Source organism: Eleutherodactylus coqui, chromosome 2 (assembly GCF_035609145.1).
Source record: "Eleutherodactylus coqui strain aEleCoq1 chromosome 2, aEleCoq1.hap1, whole genome shotgun sequence".
Taxonomy (NCBI): Eukaryota; Metazoa; Chordata; class Amphibia; order Anura; family Eleutherodactylidae; genus Eleutherodactylus; species Eleutherodactylus coqui.
The window spans coordinates 123,246,711-123,266,315 of NC_089838.1; the positions used below are offsets into that span (position 1 = coordinate 123,246,711).

Consider the following 19,605-nt stretch of genomic DNA (forward strand, 5'->3'; position numbering starts at 1 on the left):
ATTGTATCTGAATACAAGTAACTTACTAGCGTCATTACTCCCATACGATCCATCTCCCTTGCAGGGCTGCGTGGCGTGAGCTTGGGTGTGGAATGTCCACTTGGAGGTGATGAACTGGCTAAGGATGAGGCAGTCACTGAGCCAGTAATAGAAGTACCTGGGTGCATTCTGGCCAAATTAAGACCTTCCAAGCTAACGCTGGCTACTCTATTCTCTATTTCCTCTGCTCGCAGTTCTGTAGATTCCTTTTCCTCCTGAATGAGTCTGGTAGAAGTGATAAAAAGTCACAGTTAAGAAAAACATAAAATTTATACTTAAATGGTCTGTCAATTTAACAAACTTTGCATAAATTAATAGTACAACTAAATATAGGAAACCTTAGAATATATTTTATTAGAGAAAAATGTCTCATTCAGCACTTATCGGACTCCTCCTGCACTGATCATTCATTCTCAATTCACTGTTAAAGAGGACCTGTCAAGTGGGAAGGGCTCTATTCCTTCACAGCCACATCCCTGCTGACTGCATTGCCATTTTTTCTTTTTCTTCCAGAACCCCCAACCCCTATTCGGCCACAAATAGCTCTCCTTATTTAAGGACACTGATACTAGTCTCCTTTCAACGTCAGGCCGGTCTTGATTGACCGTATTTGAATCGTGGATTCCACGAGTGTTGAATTGGCAGTAATACGCGAATCACTCAAATGCATTGAATTAAGCAGTTCCAATCACATGTTGGAATTGCGTAATCCACTAGCTGAAAAGAAAATGTAGCATGTTCTATTTTACTGCGGCATGGTCGTGGATATACCCACTGCCTATACGCAATTACAGCCATACACTGGGTCATGGCCAGGCTCAAAGCTGGTATCCGCTGCAGGCCTCCGCAAGCGGATTCTGTCTACGGTCGTGTGAGCCCGCCCTTAGTGCCACTAGAATACTGTCAGTGTTAATGGCTAATGTCATGTTTAATTGATACAGGGCGATTGAGACTGTCCACTTTACAGCTTAAATAAACTAAAAAAAAAAAACAGCACCACACCAAATAGGATACCACTTCAGTGGGGGAGCAGACTGTAGGTTCGTGCACGCTTCACTAACGGTCCTGACTTCTATGGACCAAATGCAATCAGGAAGCAGCACGGCGGGAAAAGAATTCTTTACGGTGTCATCACGTGAATGAAATACTCATTTTATTGGAATATCCAAAAATAAAACATGACAGAAGGCAACGTTTCGTCCGGAACAGCCTGACAAAGGCCGGTGTGCCGGCCGAAACATCGCCTTCTGCCATCTTTTATTTTTGGATATTCCAATAAAATGAGGATTTTATTCCCGTGATGACACCGTAAATAATTATTTTCCTGCCGTGCTGCTTCTTGTCCACTTTACAGCAGACTAGTGTCATGTTCCCCAAATAATGGAAAACACTGCAGCCAGATGGAGAGAGAAGAAAAATAAAAAGGCTGATAGAATCCACGAGAGCAAAGTTGTAAAGGTATGGGGCCTGTCCTGCTTGTCAGATGACCTGTTTGCTCCTCTTTAAAATCTGCCTTGAGAGAGGCAGAGACAAGCTGAACTTTTATCTCACTAAGGGATTAGGTTATTGTGCAGCTCCATAGAAGTACGGAAGAGGAAGCAACTGTGGTGAGAAACAGACACAGAGAGATGCTGCTGGTTCTGTTAAGTTTTCTACCTCCCCCTAGTGCTGGATTCACAGTTACACTGCTCAGTGCTGCTGTATAATGTCCTCCATGCTGCTGCTGAGGGTAAGCTACAGAGAGATAGGGATGCAGGATCTCTTCTTTCTGTGTACCGCATATAGGAGACAGAGCAGCTATTGTTCACCCGCAGTGTAGCTAAGCTCCGGAAGAACTTGCAATAAGAAATAGAGCATACATAGGGGAAAACTGCTGCTAAATACAAGATACAAATCATAATTGCCAGATATAGCGTCATCCCTCATGTATACATACATAACACGTTATTTTGAAGTAACAGGTATGCTTTAAAATGGACATTATCAATAGCGTAATCTCATTTTATTTTTTTTGAGCAGCTTCATATAAGAGGTCTGTACATAATTCATTGTTCTTTTTCCTTTAATAACATCCTCAGCCTTTCTTCTACACATTGCTCTACTTTCAATGCAATATCATACCATGGCTTCTTTAACTGTGCTAAAGAGATACATGCCAAGATTTCATGCCCACTTATCTCATTACTGTCCCTGAGGAGCATGTGTCACTACTGTCTGCTGCCTTCTCATTCACTTGAGTTACTCTGTATTCACAGCTACATCTACACTAAATCATCTTAAATCTTCAAGAATGATTGAGAGACCTGTTATACATGATGAAGAACTTTACTGCAAAGGATTTAAATGAACATTACTTGGTAGGATATAAGCCAGACACATTTTGCTGTCTGCTATACATGAATATTTCATATATGGTACCAAAACACAGAACCAAAAGATCTGGATTATAAAGCCAAGTTTAGATGCAATGATTATCGCTCAACCAATGTCTTTTGAGCGACTTTTGAGAAATAATCGTTGTGTGCATTTAGAGGGCAAGGTGATTGCTCAAACGGCAGTTTGATTGACAGTTCTGAGCAATCACTTTGCACTCTGAGTGGGGTATGCAGAAGACAAGCAGGGCTGCTTGTCTTCTGCATCCAGCTGTTCTCTGCTCGGAGCGCTCAGTTGGTATACAGCTCAGCACTTCGAGTGGGGTATGCAGAACACAGCTGGAGCGCTGTGTTCTTCATACACCGGCTATGTTCACGGAGCGCTCAGCTGGTATACAGTTGTGTGCTCCGTGTGGAGTATGAAGAACACAGCTGGGCCACTGTGTTCTTCATACGCCGCCTGTGTTCAGGGAGCGGGATACAGCTGATACAATAGTATCAGCTGTATCCTGCTGTGAATCCCTGATAAGGCTGATCGTTCTCTTTCAGCATGCTGAACGAGAACGATGGCTTTTAAACGAATTTTGAGCATTAATCGTTGTGTCTAAATGGGCCTTTACAGATTCCACACTGCCCTGCACCCTAGTACTGCTAGGGTCTCCTATAATGCAGTAGGACACTTCAGGTGTGAACAATTAAATCAACCTGTAGATCCCTTGTTCCCAAGGGTCTACTCACAACTGGGTTAGCTGAAACCCTAAACTATCCCCCGACTCCGGAGCCAAAACATTTCTTGTCTCAGAAATGCTGACCATAAAAATAAAACACAACTTTTGGACAATCTGGGCCGACAGCTAGAAACTATAAAAACCATACCACTTTGTAATATATCTGGATTACTTATTGGCCTTAGTCCTGTTTCACTGCAGGGAATACTAATGGACATAATTCTGTTAGCTAGGAGACTCTGACCACAAACATTTCTCTCTGTAGTTAAAGGGCCATTCAAAAACGGGCAAAAATGAACTATACTCTTTCAGTGCAAACAGTCATAACACAGTAGCATTACGTCATACTGCAGGAGCGATCAAAGCATCGCATGTTAGAGTCCCCCAGGGGGACTTAAAAGTAAAGTTAAAGAAAGAGCAATAAAGTTTTTTTTAATTGTAAAAATAAAAAAAAATAATAAAAGAGTTTAAAATCACCCCCCTTTTGCCATATCTATAATTTAAGAATCTAAATCGTAAAATAAAAATACATATTTGGTATCGCCGCGTCCGTAAAAGTCAGATCTATCAAAGTAGTGCATTATTTACCCCGCACAGTGAGCATAGTCCGCATAAAACCCCACCAGAAATGCACTTTTTTCAGTCACCCTGTCTCCCAGTAAAAACGCAATAAAAAGCGATCAAAAAGTCGTATGTATTCCGAATTGGTAATAACGAAAACTACAACTCGTCCCACAAAAAACAAGCCTTCATACAGTGATGTCAATGGATAAGTAAAGGAGTTACGATTTTTTTAAAGGGGGGAGGAAAAGATGAAAATGGGAAAAAAATGAATGTTTACATGATCAGGAGGGTGCGAAACTAAATCTTTGCCCCAGGTTTAGGAAAGCCCAGCTGCAGCTCTGGTGAGAGGAGCAGGAAGACGTAGCTGCATTAGTGTAGGAGAGAGCAACCTCCCCAACAATGAGAGGTGGACAATGTATACAGAGGTGTGCATATAAATTGCATGCTCCATTTGGTGTTTAGTATGACTTTGGTAAATAAGCTGCATAAAACCTCCGTGAACTGCAGTGAATAATAGACAAAAATTACGTTTCATTTTAATTTAAATTAAAAAAACATTTATAACAGTTGACAGAGATTTTATGCTACTTGCTTACCATTTTCAGTAAACACTGAATAGAGCATGCAATGCAATATTTTTTGCACACCTCTATAGTATATGTCATAATGCACTATGTGTAATGAGGCAGTGATAGCGCTGCAGAAAGAACAGCAGTGATAGACTGGTGATAAAAGTCTGATCAGTGGTGGTCTCAAGAATGGGGGTTTATTTCCCCGTCCTCCTTTCTGCAGGTTTGCCGCACCCTCTGCAGTGAGGAGGAGATTCAATAGAGCAATGGTTGTACATGCGCGATGCCACTCCATTCAATTATCAGTGGAACTGCTGGCGATAACCAAGTACAAGCACTCGGCTGTTTCCATAAGCCCTATTGAAATAAATGGAGCGGCGGCCATGCATGCACGACCATCACTGCATTCAATCTGACGTAACTGTGGATGGGAGAAGTATCCCTGCAGTGAGCCCTGTTCTCAGGAGCGGTGGAGGTCTCAGCGGTGAGAGCCCCACTGACCAAACTCTTATTACCTATTCTATGGAAAGGTGATTTAGGACTTATTCAGACGACCGTATATCGGCCGGATCTTTACACCGGCCGATATACGGTGTCCCTCTCTGCAGGGGGAGGAGGCTGGAAGAGCCAGGAGCAGTGTACCAAGCTCCCGCCCCCTCTCTGCCCCTCTGCACTATTTGCAATGAGAGAAGGTGGGGTGGGGGTGGAGCTAAGTTGTGAGACTTAGCTCCACCTCCATCCAGCCTCCTCCCATTGAAAATAGTGCTGAGGGGTGGAGAGGAGGCGGAGAGGGGGCGGAAGCTCAGTGAACTGCTCCTGGCTCTTCCAGTCTCCTCCCCCTGCAGAGAGGGACGCCGTATATCGGCTGGTGTGAATACCCGGCCAATTTACGGTCGTCTGAAGCCCTAAAGCCTATCTTGGTACAGCCTCATTAAGGTTTTCAATCAGGCTGCTGAAGCATCCTGCAGGATTTAACATTTCATTGACTGATTAGCGTCTCCAACAATTCTTTACTCAAACAACATGTCAAGTAAAATAAAAATAAATAAATCTCGTTATTTGTATTGCTACAACTTATTCCACAGCACTTTCAGGTAATTTATTACCCCCACCAAGCTGGGTGCTCATTTTACCAACTTCGGAAGGATAGAAGGCTGAGTCAACCTTGAGCCGGCTACCTGAACCATGCGCGATTGAATTTGTAACCTTCAGGTTGTGAGCGAGAGCTTAGGACTGCGTACTGCTGCCTTAACACACTGTGCCACAAATATTACATAAAATGTATTTTAAAAAAATCTACAAAATCACTTTTTTTGAACATTTATAATAATGTTGTGCAAAAGCCTAGAAACATAAATGTATTTTGTCTCCAAACCATTGGCATACAGCGCACATCAGTAAATACCCACATGTATCCTTTCCTCTTGTTGTGTTAACATATCTTTGTGCACAAGTATTGTCGGAAGCCAAGACTACCTAAGCTGGCGTATCCTCACATAACTTCTGGTGTCATGTACCTAGCTTCTCTAAGAATAGGACAGAAGCAGGATGTCTTTGTACAGCAGCCACAGGCAAAAAAGCTGAAATGCAATAAATAGAAATGGCTCAGAAACACAGTCACAGTAGCTTAGCTATCTCCAAGCAAAAAAGTATAATTTCAAATGTCACCAGCTTGTCTTCTTTCCACATTTGTTTCAGGTTCTGCTGGTGTGAGCAGACATGACATTTCAGTCTTTGTACATGGATGCTGTACATAGTACTCATGTCCAGTATGTGCCTGAGCTGCATTGTTCAAGAAGTACATGAAGAACTACCGAGCCCGGGGGTTTAAAAGTTATATTGTTGGATGTAGTGTCTATGTATGAATATATTATATAAGCAGTGCAACAAATCTAGTAAACGGCATGAAGTTTTGCTCAGCAGTCAGCTTATTGTGCATGACAGTCCTTGTATTCCAGAAAGTACAAAGAAATATGCTGGCTTGCAAGGAGTCACATAGGAACAACAGTTCAAAGGATAACCCAGAACTTCCTGGCTAACTAACAGTGACTGGGGGTACTCACTACCTCCCCTATTACCTGCTCCCTTCACAATAATTGACCATTAAACCTGTAGCTGGCTTTTATTGTGGAATAGGCCACAGCTTTATTAAAACATATTTCTAACATCTTGTAAAGCTTCTTCAAATTTCAAAACCAACAGCCCTTTCTATGCTTAATAAACTTTGAGTCCAAACCGAAAACAAGTTGTAAGAAAGCCCCATAGTTAAATGGGCTTGAAAAACCACCTTCCAGACCATTGCTAGCATGGAAAGTAAACTTCCCGCTTCACCACCAGCTGTCACAACTTCCAAATCCATAACTTCTCAGAACAAATGCAATTCGTCCCCCCAGTGTCCTCTTCCTTCTTCTCCCTGGAACACAAATTTCATGCTCCTCCTCTTCCTCTTTTTCCCTAACCAAACCCTCAAACCTTGCCCCATTCCCAGTCGCTTTTCCCACCCCTTTTCTCTAAACATACCCCCCAGTCCCCAGCAGCTTTGTTATACACTTTGATGCTATGCATTCTCCTTCATTATATTTGCCATCAATTTAAAATGCTGTTTCTAAGCGTTCTGCATTTCGTACTAACTGTTCTTAATCATAGCCTGCAGATAGTTCTACACATGTGACTTTATATGGGTTCTCTAGTCAGCTAAAACTCTAGATCTAGGTTTGTATGGGCAATTTGTGATACACAAAGAGTACCTGGAGCGGTCCTGCTCTGTCGGCTGTTTTCAGCTCTTTCTGGCATCTGAAGATGGCCCCATATAGTGCTATATAACGTTACCTTCTGAGCTGTTCTGCGCCACCAGCCATTTCTGTCTCTTCCTTGCAGCTGAAGACGGCTCCATATAGTGCTATGTAATGTCAACTTTGGAGTGCTTCTGCTCCGTCAGTTGTTTTAGTCTCTTTCTGGCAGTTAAAGACGGCTGTCTTTAGCTGCCAAAAGGAGCCGAAAACACCCGACGGAGCAGAAGCACTCCAAAGGTGAAAGTGCAGCTACTCTTTAAAATGAGACGAATGTTCACTTTGGGTCTGGACACCCTGTTGTTCAAAATGGCCACATAACAAGGAATGCGGCGTTCAATGGTTGCAGCAGAACTGGACAAGATCAGTGAGGAGAAGATGCCTTAAGGAGAAGAATAGGCGAGTATAGATTTTTTTTTTAATGACAAAACCCCTTTAAGAAGTGGAAGTGGAGGACGTGTCTTTTTAAAAAGTCAACCTTGGGAATATTACATTTGGCCACTAGATTACCTAAAGGAATGAACTGGAGAAATAATGTATCTATTAAGAGAAGTGTGTATAAGCAGTATAGGTTATGGTTTATTTCTATACTGATGAAATGTTCCTGGATATCATAGATTCTGCTTTTATTATTCCATGTTAAGAGCTGATTGGCTCCTTTTGGTTTTAAAGTCACATGTGTGCAACTGTGTGCTGGTTATGATTAACGCTTTCATGACCAAGGGTACTGTGCCCAGGTCACATTCCGCAATTTTGGTAATCCCACTTTAAAAACAAAACAAACTTTTATTTTTTGGCTGAGATACATACACGAGGGCTTGTTTTTCGCAGGACGAGTTGTATTTTTCATTAGTACCATTTAATATATAACGTATTGGAAGACTTTTAAAAATTTCAAAGTGGGGCAAAATTCGGAAAGACAACTGCAATTGCACCATTTGGGGGGGTATTTATAGGACATTCAGGCCTCGGTCAGACGGGCGTTTTTTCGCACGATTTGCGCATGCGCATGCGTCCGGCGATTTTATAAAACCATTGCTTTGCAATGGTATCGGACACATGAGTGCTTTTTATGCGCTTGTTCGATAAATTATACAGGGTGGAGCGCGGTAATTTGCTAATTTGGGAGTGAAATAAAAAAATAATGAACTTGTAAAAACTTTATTTTATATTTTATTTACATTGAACAGTAGTGGAATTTACAAATTATTTGGTTTTAAATATTGTATCTGGCAAATGTTGACCTTCGCTATCCACACACTGCTGCATACGTTGCATTGCAATGATCGAGTGGTTATTTGAAAAATACGCTTCAACACAAAATGAACGCTCCTCACGTGTCCACTGCATGATGGCAACTGAAAAGTAGCTGCAGACAAACTTCCCGTCAGCCACTATAAGCAACGCCCACTCTCCCCTCTCTTCGACCAACAGCGCTGCCACAACCTGCAACTCAAAAAAGCAACACCCTGGAAGACCTAAGGAACAATATTGACGCTGAGATTGCCAGAATACCAGTCGACATGCTTGAAAGAGTGCATGAGAACTTCAGAAAACGTATGCAGCAGTGTGTGGATAGCGAAGGTCAACATTTGCCAGATACAATATTTAAAACCAAATAATTTGTAAATTCCACTACTGTTCAATGTAAATAAAATATAAAATAAAGTTTTTACAAGTTCATTATTTTTTTATTTCACTCCCAAATTAGCAAATTACCGCGCTCCACCCTGTAGAACAGAAATCGCAGATCGCACCTATCTGCGATCTGCGATTCCTGTTCTCTTCTCTATATGCGCTCAATGGGGCCGACCCCATTGAGAACATATAGTAGACAAATCATTCTCCTCTGCCACAGCTGTAACAGCTGTGGCAGAGAAGAATGATGTTTGCCCATTGAATTCAATGGAGCCGGCAATACAGCCGGATCCATTGAAAGCAATGGGCTGCCGGCGATCGCACGATGAATTTTCGGGAAGGGCTTAAAAATATAAGCCCTTCCCTCAAATTCATCCAGAAATGTGTAAAAGCAAACCAAAAAAAATATATACTCACCTTGTCCCGGCAGACGGAGTTCAGCTGCGGCCGGCTGGCAGTTCTCCTGAACTGCTCTGAGTATTATTCAGCAGCCGGGGATTTAAAATCCCCGCCTGCTGAATGAGCTGCCTCTGATTGGTCACAGCCCTCACCAATCAGAGGCAGCTCTCACTCACCCATTCATGAATGGGTGAGTGAGTGCTGCCTCTGACTGGCTCAGCGCAGGGACCAATCAGGTGCAGCTCTCAGCTGAATGACAATCAGAGGCAGCACTCACTCACCCATTCATGAATTCATGAATGGGTAAGTGAGAGCTGCCTCTGATTGGTGAGGCTGTGACCAATCAGAAGCAGCTCATTCAGTAGGCGGGGATTTTAAATCCCCGGCTGCTGAATACTACTCAAAGCAGTTCAGGAGAACTGCCGGCCGGCCGCGGCTAAACTCCGTCTGCCGGGACAAGATGAGTATATATATTTTTTTTGTTTTTACACATTTCTGGATGAATTTCAGGGAAGGGCTTATATTTTTAAGCCCTTCCCGAAAATTCATCGTGAGATCGCCCGCAGCCCATTGCTTTCAATGGAGCCGGCTGTATTGCCGGCTCCATTGAATTCAATGCGCTGGACAGCTCCGGCCCGTTTCTAATGAAACGCGGCTAGGAGCAGTTTTTTCGGGCGATTTTTCAGCCCCGGTCACGCGATTTGCGGATGCGCATCCATAATGCGATCCGCAAATCGCGGGAAAAAATGCCTGTGTGACTAAGGCCTCATGGTGCATTAGAATTGAAGTTTTGTCAGTACAATTATGGCGATACCAAATTTTATATAGTTTTTTTTTATATACAATTACTTTGAAAACATAAAATACTTTTTTTGAGAAAAAAATATTGATTTCTGTTGCCATAGCATGACCTCCATAACATTATTTTCTTGTCAATGGGGCTATGTGCAGGCTCGTTTTTTTGTGGGGTGACCTGTAGTTTGTATCGGTTCCATTTTGGGGAACATATGACTTTTTGATAGATTTTTCTTTGATTTTTTTGGGGGGGGGACGGAATGACCAAAAAGTGCAATTCTGCCATAGTGTATATTTTTTTCTCATGGAGTTAAACATGGAGGATTACAAATTTTTTTAAATAAATTGGAACGTTACGGATCCAGGAACGCCTTTAATAGGCAAACAATCAATACAGCCCTGGGGGCCTTCAGAAGGCCCGAAATTTGCCATGATACACGGACAGCACCCCCGCGATCTTATCATGGTGGGGTGTTTAGAATAATTAAAATCCCAATCGATGACAGTGGCATTTAAAGGGTTTACGGCCTCAATCAAAGTTATCTTGGATTGCGGCTGTTGCAGGCGGGTGTCGGCTGTTAAACTTAGCCCATACCGGCCGTGTATGGAACGGATTCAGCTCCCAAGCCATCTCCATATACAGCATATGCTGCAGATGCCTATATATGTCCTAACTGAACAGACTGTGCAGTTAGGACTAGAGATGAGCGAACGTACTCGTAATGAGTACTTACGCACCCGAGTACCGCCATTTTCGAGTACTTCAGTACTCGCGCGTAAAGATTCGGGGGGCGCCGGGGGGCGGGGAGAGGCGCGGCGGTGCGGGGGGTAGCAGCGGGGAACAGGGGGGAGCCCTCTCTCTCTCCCTCTCCCCCCCACTCCCCGCTGCAACCCCCCGCGCCGCCACGGCGCCCCCCGAATTTTTTCGCCCGAGTACGGAAGTACTCGAAAATCGCGGTATTCGGGCGAAAAAGGGGCGGGGCCGAGCACGTTCGCTCATCTCTAGTTAGGACATATACAGCCATATATGTGACGGGAAGGGGTTAAGAACACTTAGCTTGAAATGTGTAAGCTTCTCCTAACATGAACTCTTGGAAGCAGAGTGTTTTTAACTGATGTCTACAATAGGAATAGAGAACATGTTATTTACCACGGAAGTGCTGCATTATCCTTTGAATTGTATTCACTTCAACAAGCCTAAATGACCCTGACAAGTACTGACTTTGAAGTGTTATTTATGAAGCTCAAGTATGTAAAAACCTGGGTACAGAGCGGCTTCAAACAAGCATAATTAAAATCCAATAGCCCACCATAAAATCGCCACAACATAAAATACACCTAAATTAGTACCTTATTTCTTTATTGATGGCATCTAGCTGCTCTTGAAGCATCATAGCTAAAGTCTGAGCATCAGAATGTCCACCTGGTGACAAAAGGTCCATGGAACTGAAAATAGTTTCACGGTCATCATCATCAATGTCAGACATCTCTGTGTCACTTTCAAAAGGATGACTGCTAAGGACTCCAATTTGCTGAGTTCGATTCCATTCATGATCCCCGAGCGACTTCACCTTTATGATTCAAAGGAAAGGAGCAGATTTTAACCTGAAGTGTTGGCAGCCCGTATTACACTGTTCTTAGATATGCTGCATCTGTGTTCATTTAGGACGTGAACACACTGCCAGATTGCAGTCAGAAAGGAATTTTTACCCAAAATGGGGAAAATTGGCTTCTAGCTCATGTTTTTTTTTTCTTCCTCTGGATCAACATTGGGGGGTAATAGGCTGACCTGGATGGACATATATCTTTTTTCAACCTTACATACTATGTTACTATGTTTAACCAACATAGTTTTAATTTCATACAGTTGCAAGAAAAAGTAAGTGAACTCTTTGGAATTACGTGGAGTTTTGCATGGGTCATTACAGACAAACACAATCAAACTAAACTAATAGCACATGAACAGTTGTACTGTTCATGTCTTTTATTGTGTACACTGAGTAAATATCTACAGTGCAGGGAGAAAAAGTATCTACAGTGCAGGGAGCAAAAGTAAGTGAACCCTTTAATTAAATAACCTGTAGACCCTCCTTTAATAGCAATCATCTCCACCAAACATTTCCTGTAACTGCAAATAAGATTTGCACAACGTTAGGAAAGAATTTTGAAGCATGCTTCCCTGCCAATTTGTATCAGTTCATCAATATTTCTGGGATGCGTTGCGTGCACAGCCCTCTGCAGGTCATGCCACAGCATCACAGGTTTAAAGTTAGTACTCCGCCTTGGCCATTTCAAAAGACAAATCTCCAAGTCAGAGGCGTAACTTGAAGCTCCTGGGCGCCATGCAAAACCTGTAACAGGGCCCCCCAACTATAATGCTTTATTTATAGTACTGGGCTCCCTATATGGAGAAGAGAGTCCTTATGGGCCCCCTAAGGCTCCTGGGCCTGGGTGCAACCGCATCCCCCATAGTTACACTAGAGCTTGTAGCCATCCACATGATGTAAAAGAAAATGTGATTTATCAGATCAGACCACCTTCTTCTATGACTCCATGATCGAGTTTTGAACATGGACTTGTCCACTGTAGACAACTTTAGAGTTGAACAGGGTTCAACATGGACACTCCTGGCAGACTGTGGATAGTCCAGCAAGCTGTGATGCGCTGTATTTTCTGTCACCTTTTTAGTTTTTCTGTGGGATTGGACTAGACAGGCTAGCCTTCGCTCCCCACAGAGCCTTGGATGCCAATGACTCTGTCACCGCTTTACCGGTTGTACTTCTTTGGATCACTCTAGGAACATACTAACCACTACATACCAGGAACACCCAAACAAGACCAAGTGTTTTGGACATACTCTAACTCATCTAGCCATACATGCTTATCCCTGCCCATTTTAACCCTTTGCAATCCAATTTTGGATTCAGGTTTTCCTAGGGGGCTTTCTCTTTCTGCCATTATACAATGGCACCACCTGCTGGCTAGAGCCAGTACTGCGGTATTGGACATGCTGAAGAGGCCCCGGACCACAGAGCGGCCAGTAATATACAGTAAGAATTCCCTGCCGGACGTCTTCAGACATCGGAAGCTGTACAGCCGTCAATCAGAATGTCTTTAGACGTCAGACAGTGGATTGGAAAGGGTTAACAGCTTCCAGCACATTAATTTCAACGACTATTCACTAGCTGCTGTTTACTTGACCTGTCAGTGGTATATCTAAAACACAGAGCAAGAAACAGTACCAAATCCATACCTGGGGCTCTTCGAGTCTTATTCCCATTCTTCCTCTACGTGGCCTCCTAATAACCTTAGTGGAGCGGTAATCTGGCTGTGAATCTACCAGTGAACCCACAGAGTACCTCAAATCCGCTGAAGTATCCAAGTGAGGCCTAAAAGAAAGGCAAAAATATAATCAGGATTTGGCAATATTAAAGAAAAATAAAATGAAAATCCAAATAAGAATATTGTCTAAGGCGGGGCGCACACTTACCATGAGAGGTTCGGCCCAACTTGCATCAGACATCACACGCACATCTGTCTGTGTGCTGTCCGATATATGTGCAGCGCACACATTCACATGCGTTTGCATGCCCTAACTCTCATCCATGATACGGGTAAGAATAGGACATGCATAGCCTAATATGCTATAATGGATTAGCATGGACCGCACACGGAGCCAAATGTGCTAGTGTGGCAGGGAACTAAGGGTGAATTCATACGTCACTGATTTGTTGAGGATTTTGGTGCAAACTTGAATTTAATTTGAAAGTGTGAAATCTGCTGCAGACCCGCAACAAAATTTGCAGTAAATCAGCGAGATGTGAATGCACCCCACGACTGTTTGGTTGACAAATTTTAAAATAAACCAGGCAAGAAACTAAATTACTGCACCCCATTACATTATCATACTGGACCCCTTGAAAATAAACAGATATTCCATGCTCCCTTTACTCACAAAATACCTTGTTAATGTTGGTTCTATCAAGGATCCGGTCCGCAACTTTATCTGGTCAAGTTCTGCTCTAAGTTTTTCAATTTCTTCTGCTAATCTCTCCTTTACAAGGGAAAGTTAAGAACAATTACGTTTAATACATATGCTGAGTTTAGCAGGCAGTTGGAATGCTGTCATTGTGTTAAGATATGCTTTGTCCAAAATAGACAAGTAAAAATGGTTAAAAGACACAGTAATATTCTAGCTATGCATCCTATACCAGTCTTACCTTGTCATGTAAACATTCTTCTAGTTGTTTTCTGTAATTGTCCGAGTCCTGAAGCAAAATGTTCTGGAAAAGACCAAAGAGTAATAAATAGAAAGGCAGCTATATCCCTCATCTTCCCAATAAATATGCCCATTTGGATTGGCCAAGCTTGCATGGTTATTTCAATAAGGAGAGGGAGATAAGCCATGGCCCAATACCTAATGGCCAAGTCCATGAAAATACTCAGGTTCAGTTGATATTATTAAAGGAGTATGACCAGGTTTGCATATCTACAATCAAGCTGAACCTTTTTTTTTTATAGGATACTCTTAATATTCTTTTATGTTTATGATAATACAAAATACTTTTGAAAATGTAGCCAAACCTTAACAAGCATTACAAAAGATTATTTGGTTTACCACTTAAGATTTAGGCTCTGTTCACATGATTGTACAGAGCCTCTGCTGTGGATTACTGTCCCCTTTGAAGCTAATGGTAAGAACAGCACAGCACTAAGCAATATTCTTACATTAAAATGATGGAAACCTTGATGGACCTCCAATGGACACCATCATAAATCAATTGGGGTATGCTTGATCTGTCATAGCCTCATATGTTCTACTATACAGCCTAAGGGCTCTTTCACACAGGCACTGCGATTTTTGGCCAGTTGTGTCACGCCCATAGCGCGACCGAAAAATTGCGTGAATGAGAGGCAGCCATGACCATGTCACGGCTGCATCTCCCATTTATGCGCCCATTCAAGTGGCCCGGGTGCGGCGAGTATACGCTGAGCCTGGGATACTGTCGCGCGGGGAGAGAGAGTTTAGCTCTGCTAAACACCCACCCCCTTCCCTCACCCTCTCCGCCCATTGCCGGCTGTCTGCGCTGGGAGGGGGCGGGATGGGGTGGGAGCCAGTATGCTAATCTCTTTCCCCCATCCCACCCCATCCCTTTGCCAACATCCGGCAAGGAGAGGAGAGGTGGAGGGAATTTAGCAGAGATGCTGTTAAACTCCCTCCTACCTCTCTTTTTCGGCAGCTCCCATAGGAGTCTATGGGACTGTCCACCGGATTCCAGCTGGAAGATAGTTCCAGAACTATCTTCTTCGGTCGGCGTAAAAAAAGCCGCCTGTAATGCGCATCTTTGCCGGCTGGCCATTTTTACGCACAGCAAAAGCGGCCATCTGAACTGAGGCATTGGAAATCAATGCCTCAGATGGGTAGCGTATATCAGCCCGCTGTGAAAACGGGGCCGATATACGCTCATGTGAATGAAGCCTAAAGTTGGGTTATCATGGTTTCCTGTGGCTCATTGAGAAGAGGCAAATTCTGCAGCAGAAATGGTGATAAACTTAACATGCAGCGGAATTAAATTCCACACCGCATATCAATTTCCATACGGGTTTTGTGCAGATTATTTTCGCAGCTTGTGGACAAGATTTTTAAAATCTCATCCACTTTTCTGCAGAATTTGGATGCAGAGGGTCCATTTGAAAGCTCCATGACAAATCCGCCCCGTCTGGACCTCCTACAAAATACTGTATAACAGATATTGCAGAGTTGAGTATTGTGCATAAAGTCATGTTACTTGCATAATTTGCATAATGTGATCGAAAAGCAAAAGCATTTCATGATTACTTCAGAAGTGACTTCTTTAAAAGGGCTTTAGGAACGCAGAAGCCAGTAGGCCTCAAATTTATTTTTGCTTCTTGCTTGTCAACTTGCTTTTTGATTCCAGAAATCTCTCTGCCTCCTGGTTCATCACTGACATGCATTATATATTCACTCATTGACCATAAAATTCCTGTATATCCCCATTTGTTGTCAAACGCATTATCCAACATCTCAATTTTATGTGAACCTATCATTTACTTTTTATCTTAATATATCCAAAATTCTGTTCCATAAATTGAAGAACATTACAGGAGTTGGATCTCTACATTATCTGCTTTTAAAGCACAACATTTCCTGCTTCTCAACTCACTGCCATAAAGTTAAAGGTTTTTCTTTGGTAAATACCACTGATGCCTTTTCCTCAGGATAGGTCATCAATAGTTGATTGGTTGGAGTCCACCAAGGATCCCAGATAAACAGCTGATCGGGCGTCTGCTGTCAGCATCACAACACAAAGGGGTACAAGGCAGATACTTATGCTCCTACTCCTGTGCAGTGCTCAGCAATGGTAATTGCAGGTGTAGCTCTCATTAAAAATCAATGAGCATTTGGGCCATCTCACAATTTATTTAGAACAAGAGACCTCGGATTAAACAGAAAATAATGTACTTTCACAGAGGGGGGGGGGGGGGTATCTATACCTAATCTACAAAAATATTACTATGTAGCACAGATTGCCCAGATCCCCCCTCCTACCAAGTTTGCAGGCCCAGGAGTTCCCCTGTGGGCTGAGCTGGAGGCGTCCCTAGTAGCCCCTGTGGACCTAAGAGCTTTCTTTTGGGACATAAAATTCAGCACATTTAAAATACGACTCCTGTCACCTCCCACCTTCCACCTCCTTACAGTATTGGAAATTAAATAGACCCAAATTAAATAGACCCAAACACTCCTTGATCTCAGACCATCCACCACTACTCCCCATTATCCCCAACCACACTTTTCCTCCCAGCCTGTTAACACATAGTATTGCTTGGTGGCAAAATAGAGGACTGATCTCACTACAACATTTTATCACACTAAATAGACCCATGACTTTTCAACAAATCTTAGAAAAATACTCAGTCCCCGGCCACTTGTGGCTGGAAACACACCAGATATATAGCTTCTTGCAGATGATGTTTCCTCAACTCCACTTTCGAATACCCAATACGCCGTTTGAGAGACTATGCGTCTGGTCACCCCTTCAGCCAGGGATGATCTCTCTCCTATATAATAATATGAATCAGCCCTCACATGAAGACAAGCTCCCAATCATGAGACACTGGGAGTAGGACCTGAACATATCGCTTTCAACGGCAAGATGGTACCACTGCTGAGCATTCATTGCCAAGGGCAGCCATCAGATGACCCTGGCTGAAACCTCCTACAAGATACTACATAGGTCGCACTACGTTCCCATAACGATACACAAGTTCTCCCCTAGTACCTCTCCTAATTGCTTTAGAGGTTGTGGGGTACTGGGTTTGGTTTTGCATATCTGGTGGACATGCCCAGCAGTGAGATCCCTATGGAGGCCAGTCTTGTTTCGAAAGTTTTGGGTAAGACATTCCCTCTCACCCCCTCAGTTTGCCTGCTGGCAGACAAACTGACTGGGTATAATAATCAACAACACAAACTCTCCCAGTTTATATGTATGGTGGCAAGGATCTACATAGCATCCCAGTGGTTGAAACCCGCCCTCATTCTGAACCCCGTCATAACTAGAATATCCAAAAAGATGATCTGTGAAAAGCTGTCTGCTATTTGGGATGATTCTATCGAGGGCTTCCTTAAGACTTGAAAACATTGTTCTGAGTATCTAAATATCCCAAATATGTCGCGACTACTGTCCTCATAAGAGTAATCTCGTGAGACACACCAGATAATGATACCAATACGATTCTATGTACTAATGAGAATATTTTTCTTACAGACACAATAATGAGTGGAAACCTATATAATATGTTTCATGTTTATTTGTTTAGTTATTTGTTTACCATTTACAGTCTTAAGATTGTTTTTACTAAAGTCACCCTTGCAAGGGGTATTCTTCAGCTCTTTATTATGTAAAGTTCTATAAAAATCAAATAAAAACTTTTGAAACTAAAATCAATGAGCATTGAGCGTTCAATCATGAGTGCCAGCCACTATACAGGGGTTGGAGCGAAATGCTTCTGTTTCATACCCGCGTGTTGTGGCACTGATAGCGGTTGCCTGATCAGCTGACTGGCAAGGGGCCCGAGCGGTGGATCACAGCCGATCAACTATCGATGACCTATCCTTGGGATAGATCAGCAATAGTATTTGCCTGCAATATTATACCTGAATTTTCACCCAGGACAGTACTCCAGGGTTACACACTGGTAATACATCTCCCTTTGAATTCAGGAATAAATCGATCATCAGTAAGCACCCCCTATTGGTGGCAGATGGAAGCCAGCATGTTACATCCTAACTGTATGGTGGTTAGAGATGAGCGAGCATGCACGGATAAGTCAGTTACTCGAGCGAGCCTCGAGTAACTGCATTCTTGTCCGAGCATGCTCGGGGGGGGGGGTGGTAGCGGGAGGGAGAAAGAGAGAGAGATCTCTCTCACTCTCTACACCCCTACCCCCCCTCCCCCCCCCCGACTTATCCGAGCGTGCTCGCTCATTTCTAATGGTGGTGTGAACGGAATAAGGTGATTTGGAACTCTTTAACAAAGTACATGTGGTCTAATCCCCATCAAGAATTTTGTTCCGTGTAAGATAAAAATATTTATTGCAATTAATTGCAATTCGGATTTGGAGCAAAAATGTAAAAAAAAAAATTAGAACATTTCAAATCAACCTTTCAATTTCCTAATAAATTAATTTTGCATTATGTTCAGCATTAATATATTGGCAACTGGAAGAATAGCCTATTGTAACATCAAGAGACAATTTTCCTTGAGGGTCTTTTGATGGAAAGTTGAAGCATCACAATGTTTCACTTACTTGCATAGACCTGCACACATTAATCAGTGTTTCGTGTGATATTTAACTCGCATGCTTCATCAAATAGCAAAAAATAGATTATTCCAGGTGTATCCACCCAACTGAGCTTGGATTAGATGTGACAAGCACACAGTGGCCGGATGTTCTATGTACATAGCAGTACACTATTATGCTGCTAATGGATCAGTGTATATTGGGGCTTTTAATAAGAAGTCCAGCGCATTCTGAGCAATGGATTGCTTGGGATATTATTAACAAGGACAATTTTATCTAATGTGCAAAGAATTTATGTGTATAGGATGCTCTGATAATATACCTTTCCATGATGGAACTGCTCCGTAACACTTGATGGGATCTCAAGTAAATAAATATATTTAGAATAATTACTACATATTACAATCTTTATTAAAAATCACAACAGTCATATTTTAAAATACATTGTGCTGTTACTGTATAAATTTATTGTAAAGGCCAATTTAGACACAGTCATTATTGCTCAAAATTCACTCAAAATCCATCTTTTGAGTGATAATCGTTGGGTGTAAATGTGCCCACCTTTCACTTTTCTGTCAAACAATGAATTTCAGTTCTGCATGAAATCCATTGTTCGGCAGAACAGAGGATAAGACGGACCGCATGCTGTGTTCTGCCCAGGGAGAGCTAATAACAGCTGATTACATTGTTTCAGTTGGCAGAACAAAGGGAATGTATTCAGAGAACAGCGGGTGGTCTATTCCCTGAATACAGCTCCCGGCAGCTCACACGCTACTAATTGGTACTAATAGGCATTAGTACCAAGTAGTAGTTTATGCAAAATGATCGCGCAAAAGCCATCTTTTGAGCGATCATCTTTGTGGTGTATATGCACTTTAAGAGGACCTGT

General features: G+C 42.6%; 1 protein-coding gene across 2 annotated transcripts in view; it reads right to left on the minus strand.

Annotated features, from left to right (window-relative positions):
- The window catches only part of PPFIA2 (PTPRF interacting protein alpha 2), a 344,020-nt gene that overhangs the window by 62,920 nt on the left and 261,495 nt on the right, over positions 1–19,605 (minus strand). For both annotated transcript variants that reach the window (XM_066591485.1, XM_066591486.1), the window contains 5 exons: positions 14,114–14,176; positions 13,856–13,947; positions 13,147–13,282; positions 11,244–11,464; positions 27–264 (listed from right to left, as the gene is read on the minus strand). In XM_066591485.1, coding sequence (XP_066447582.1) covers positions 27–264; positions 11,244–11,464; positions 13,147–13,282; positions 13,856–13,947; positions 14,114–14,176 — 750 coding nt within the window. The remainder of the gene's footprint in view (positions 1–26; positions 265–11,243; positions 11,465–13,146; positions 13,283–13,855; positions 13,948–14,113; positions 14,177–19,605) is intronic.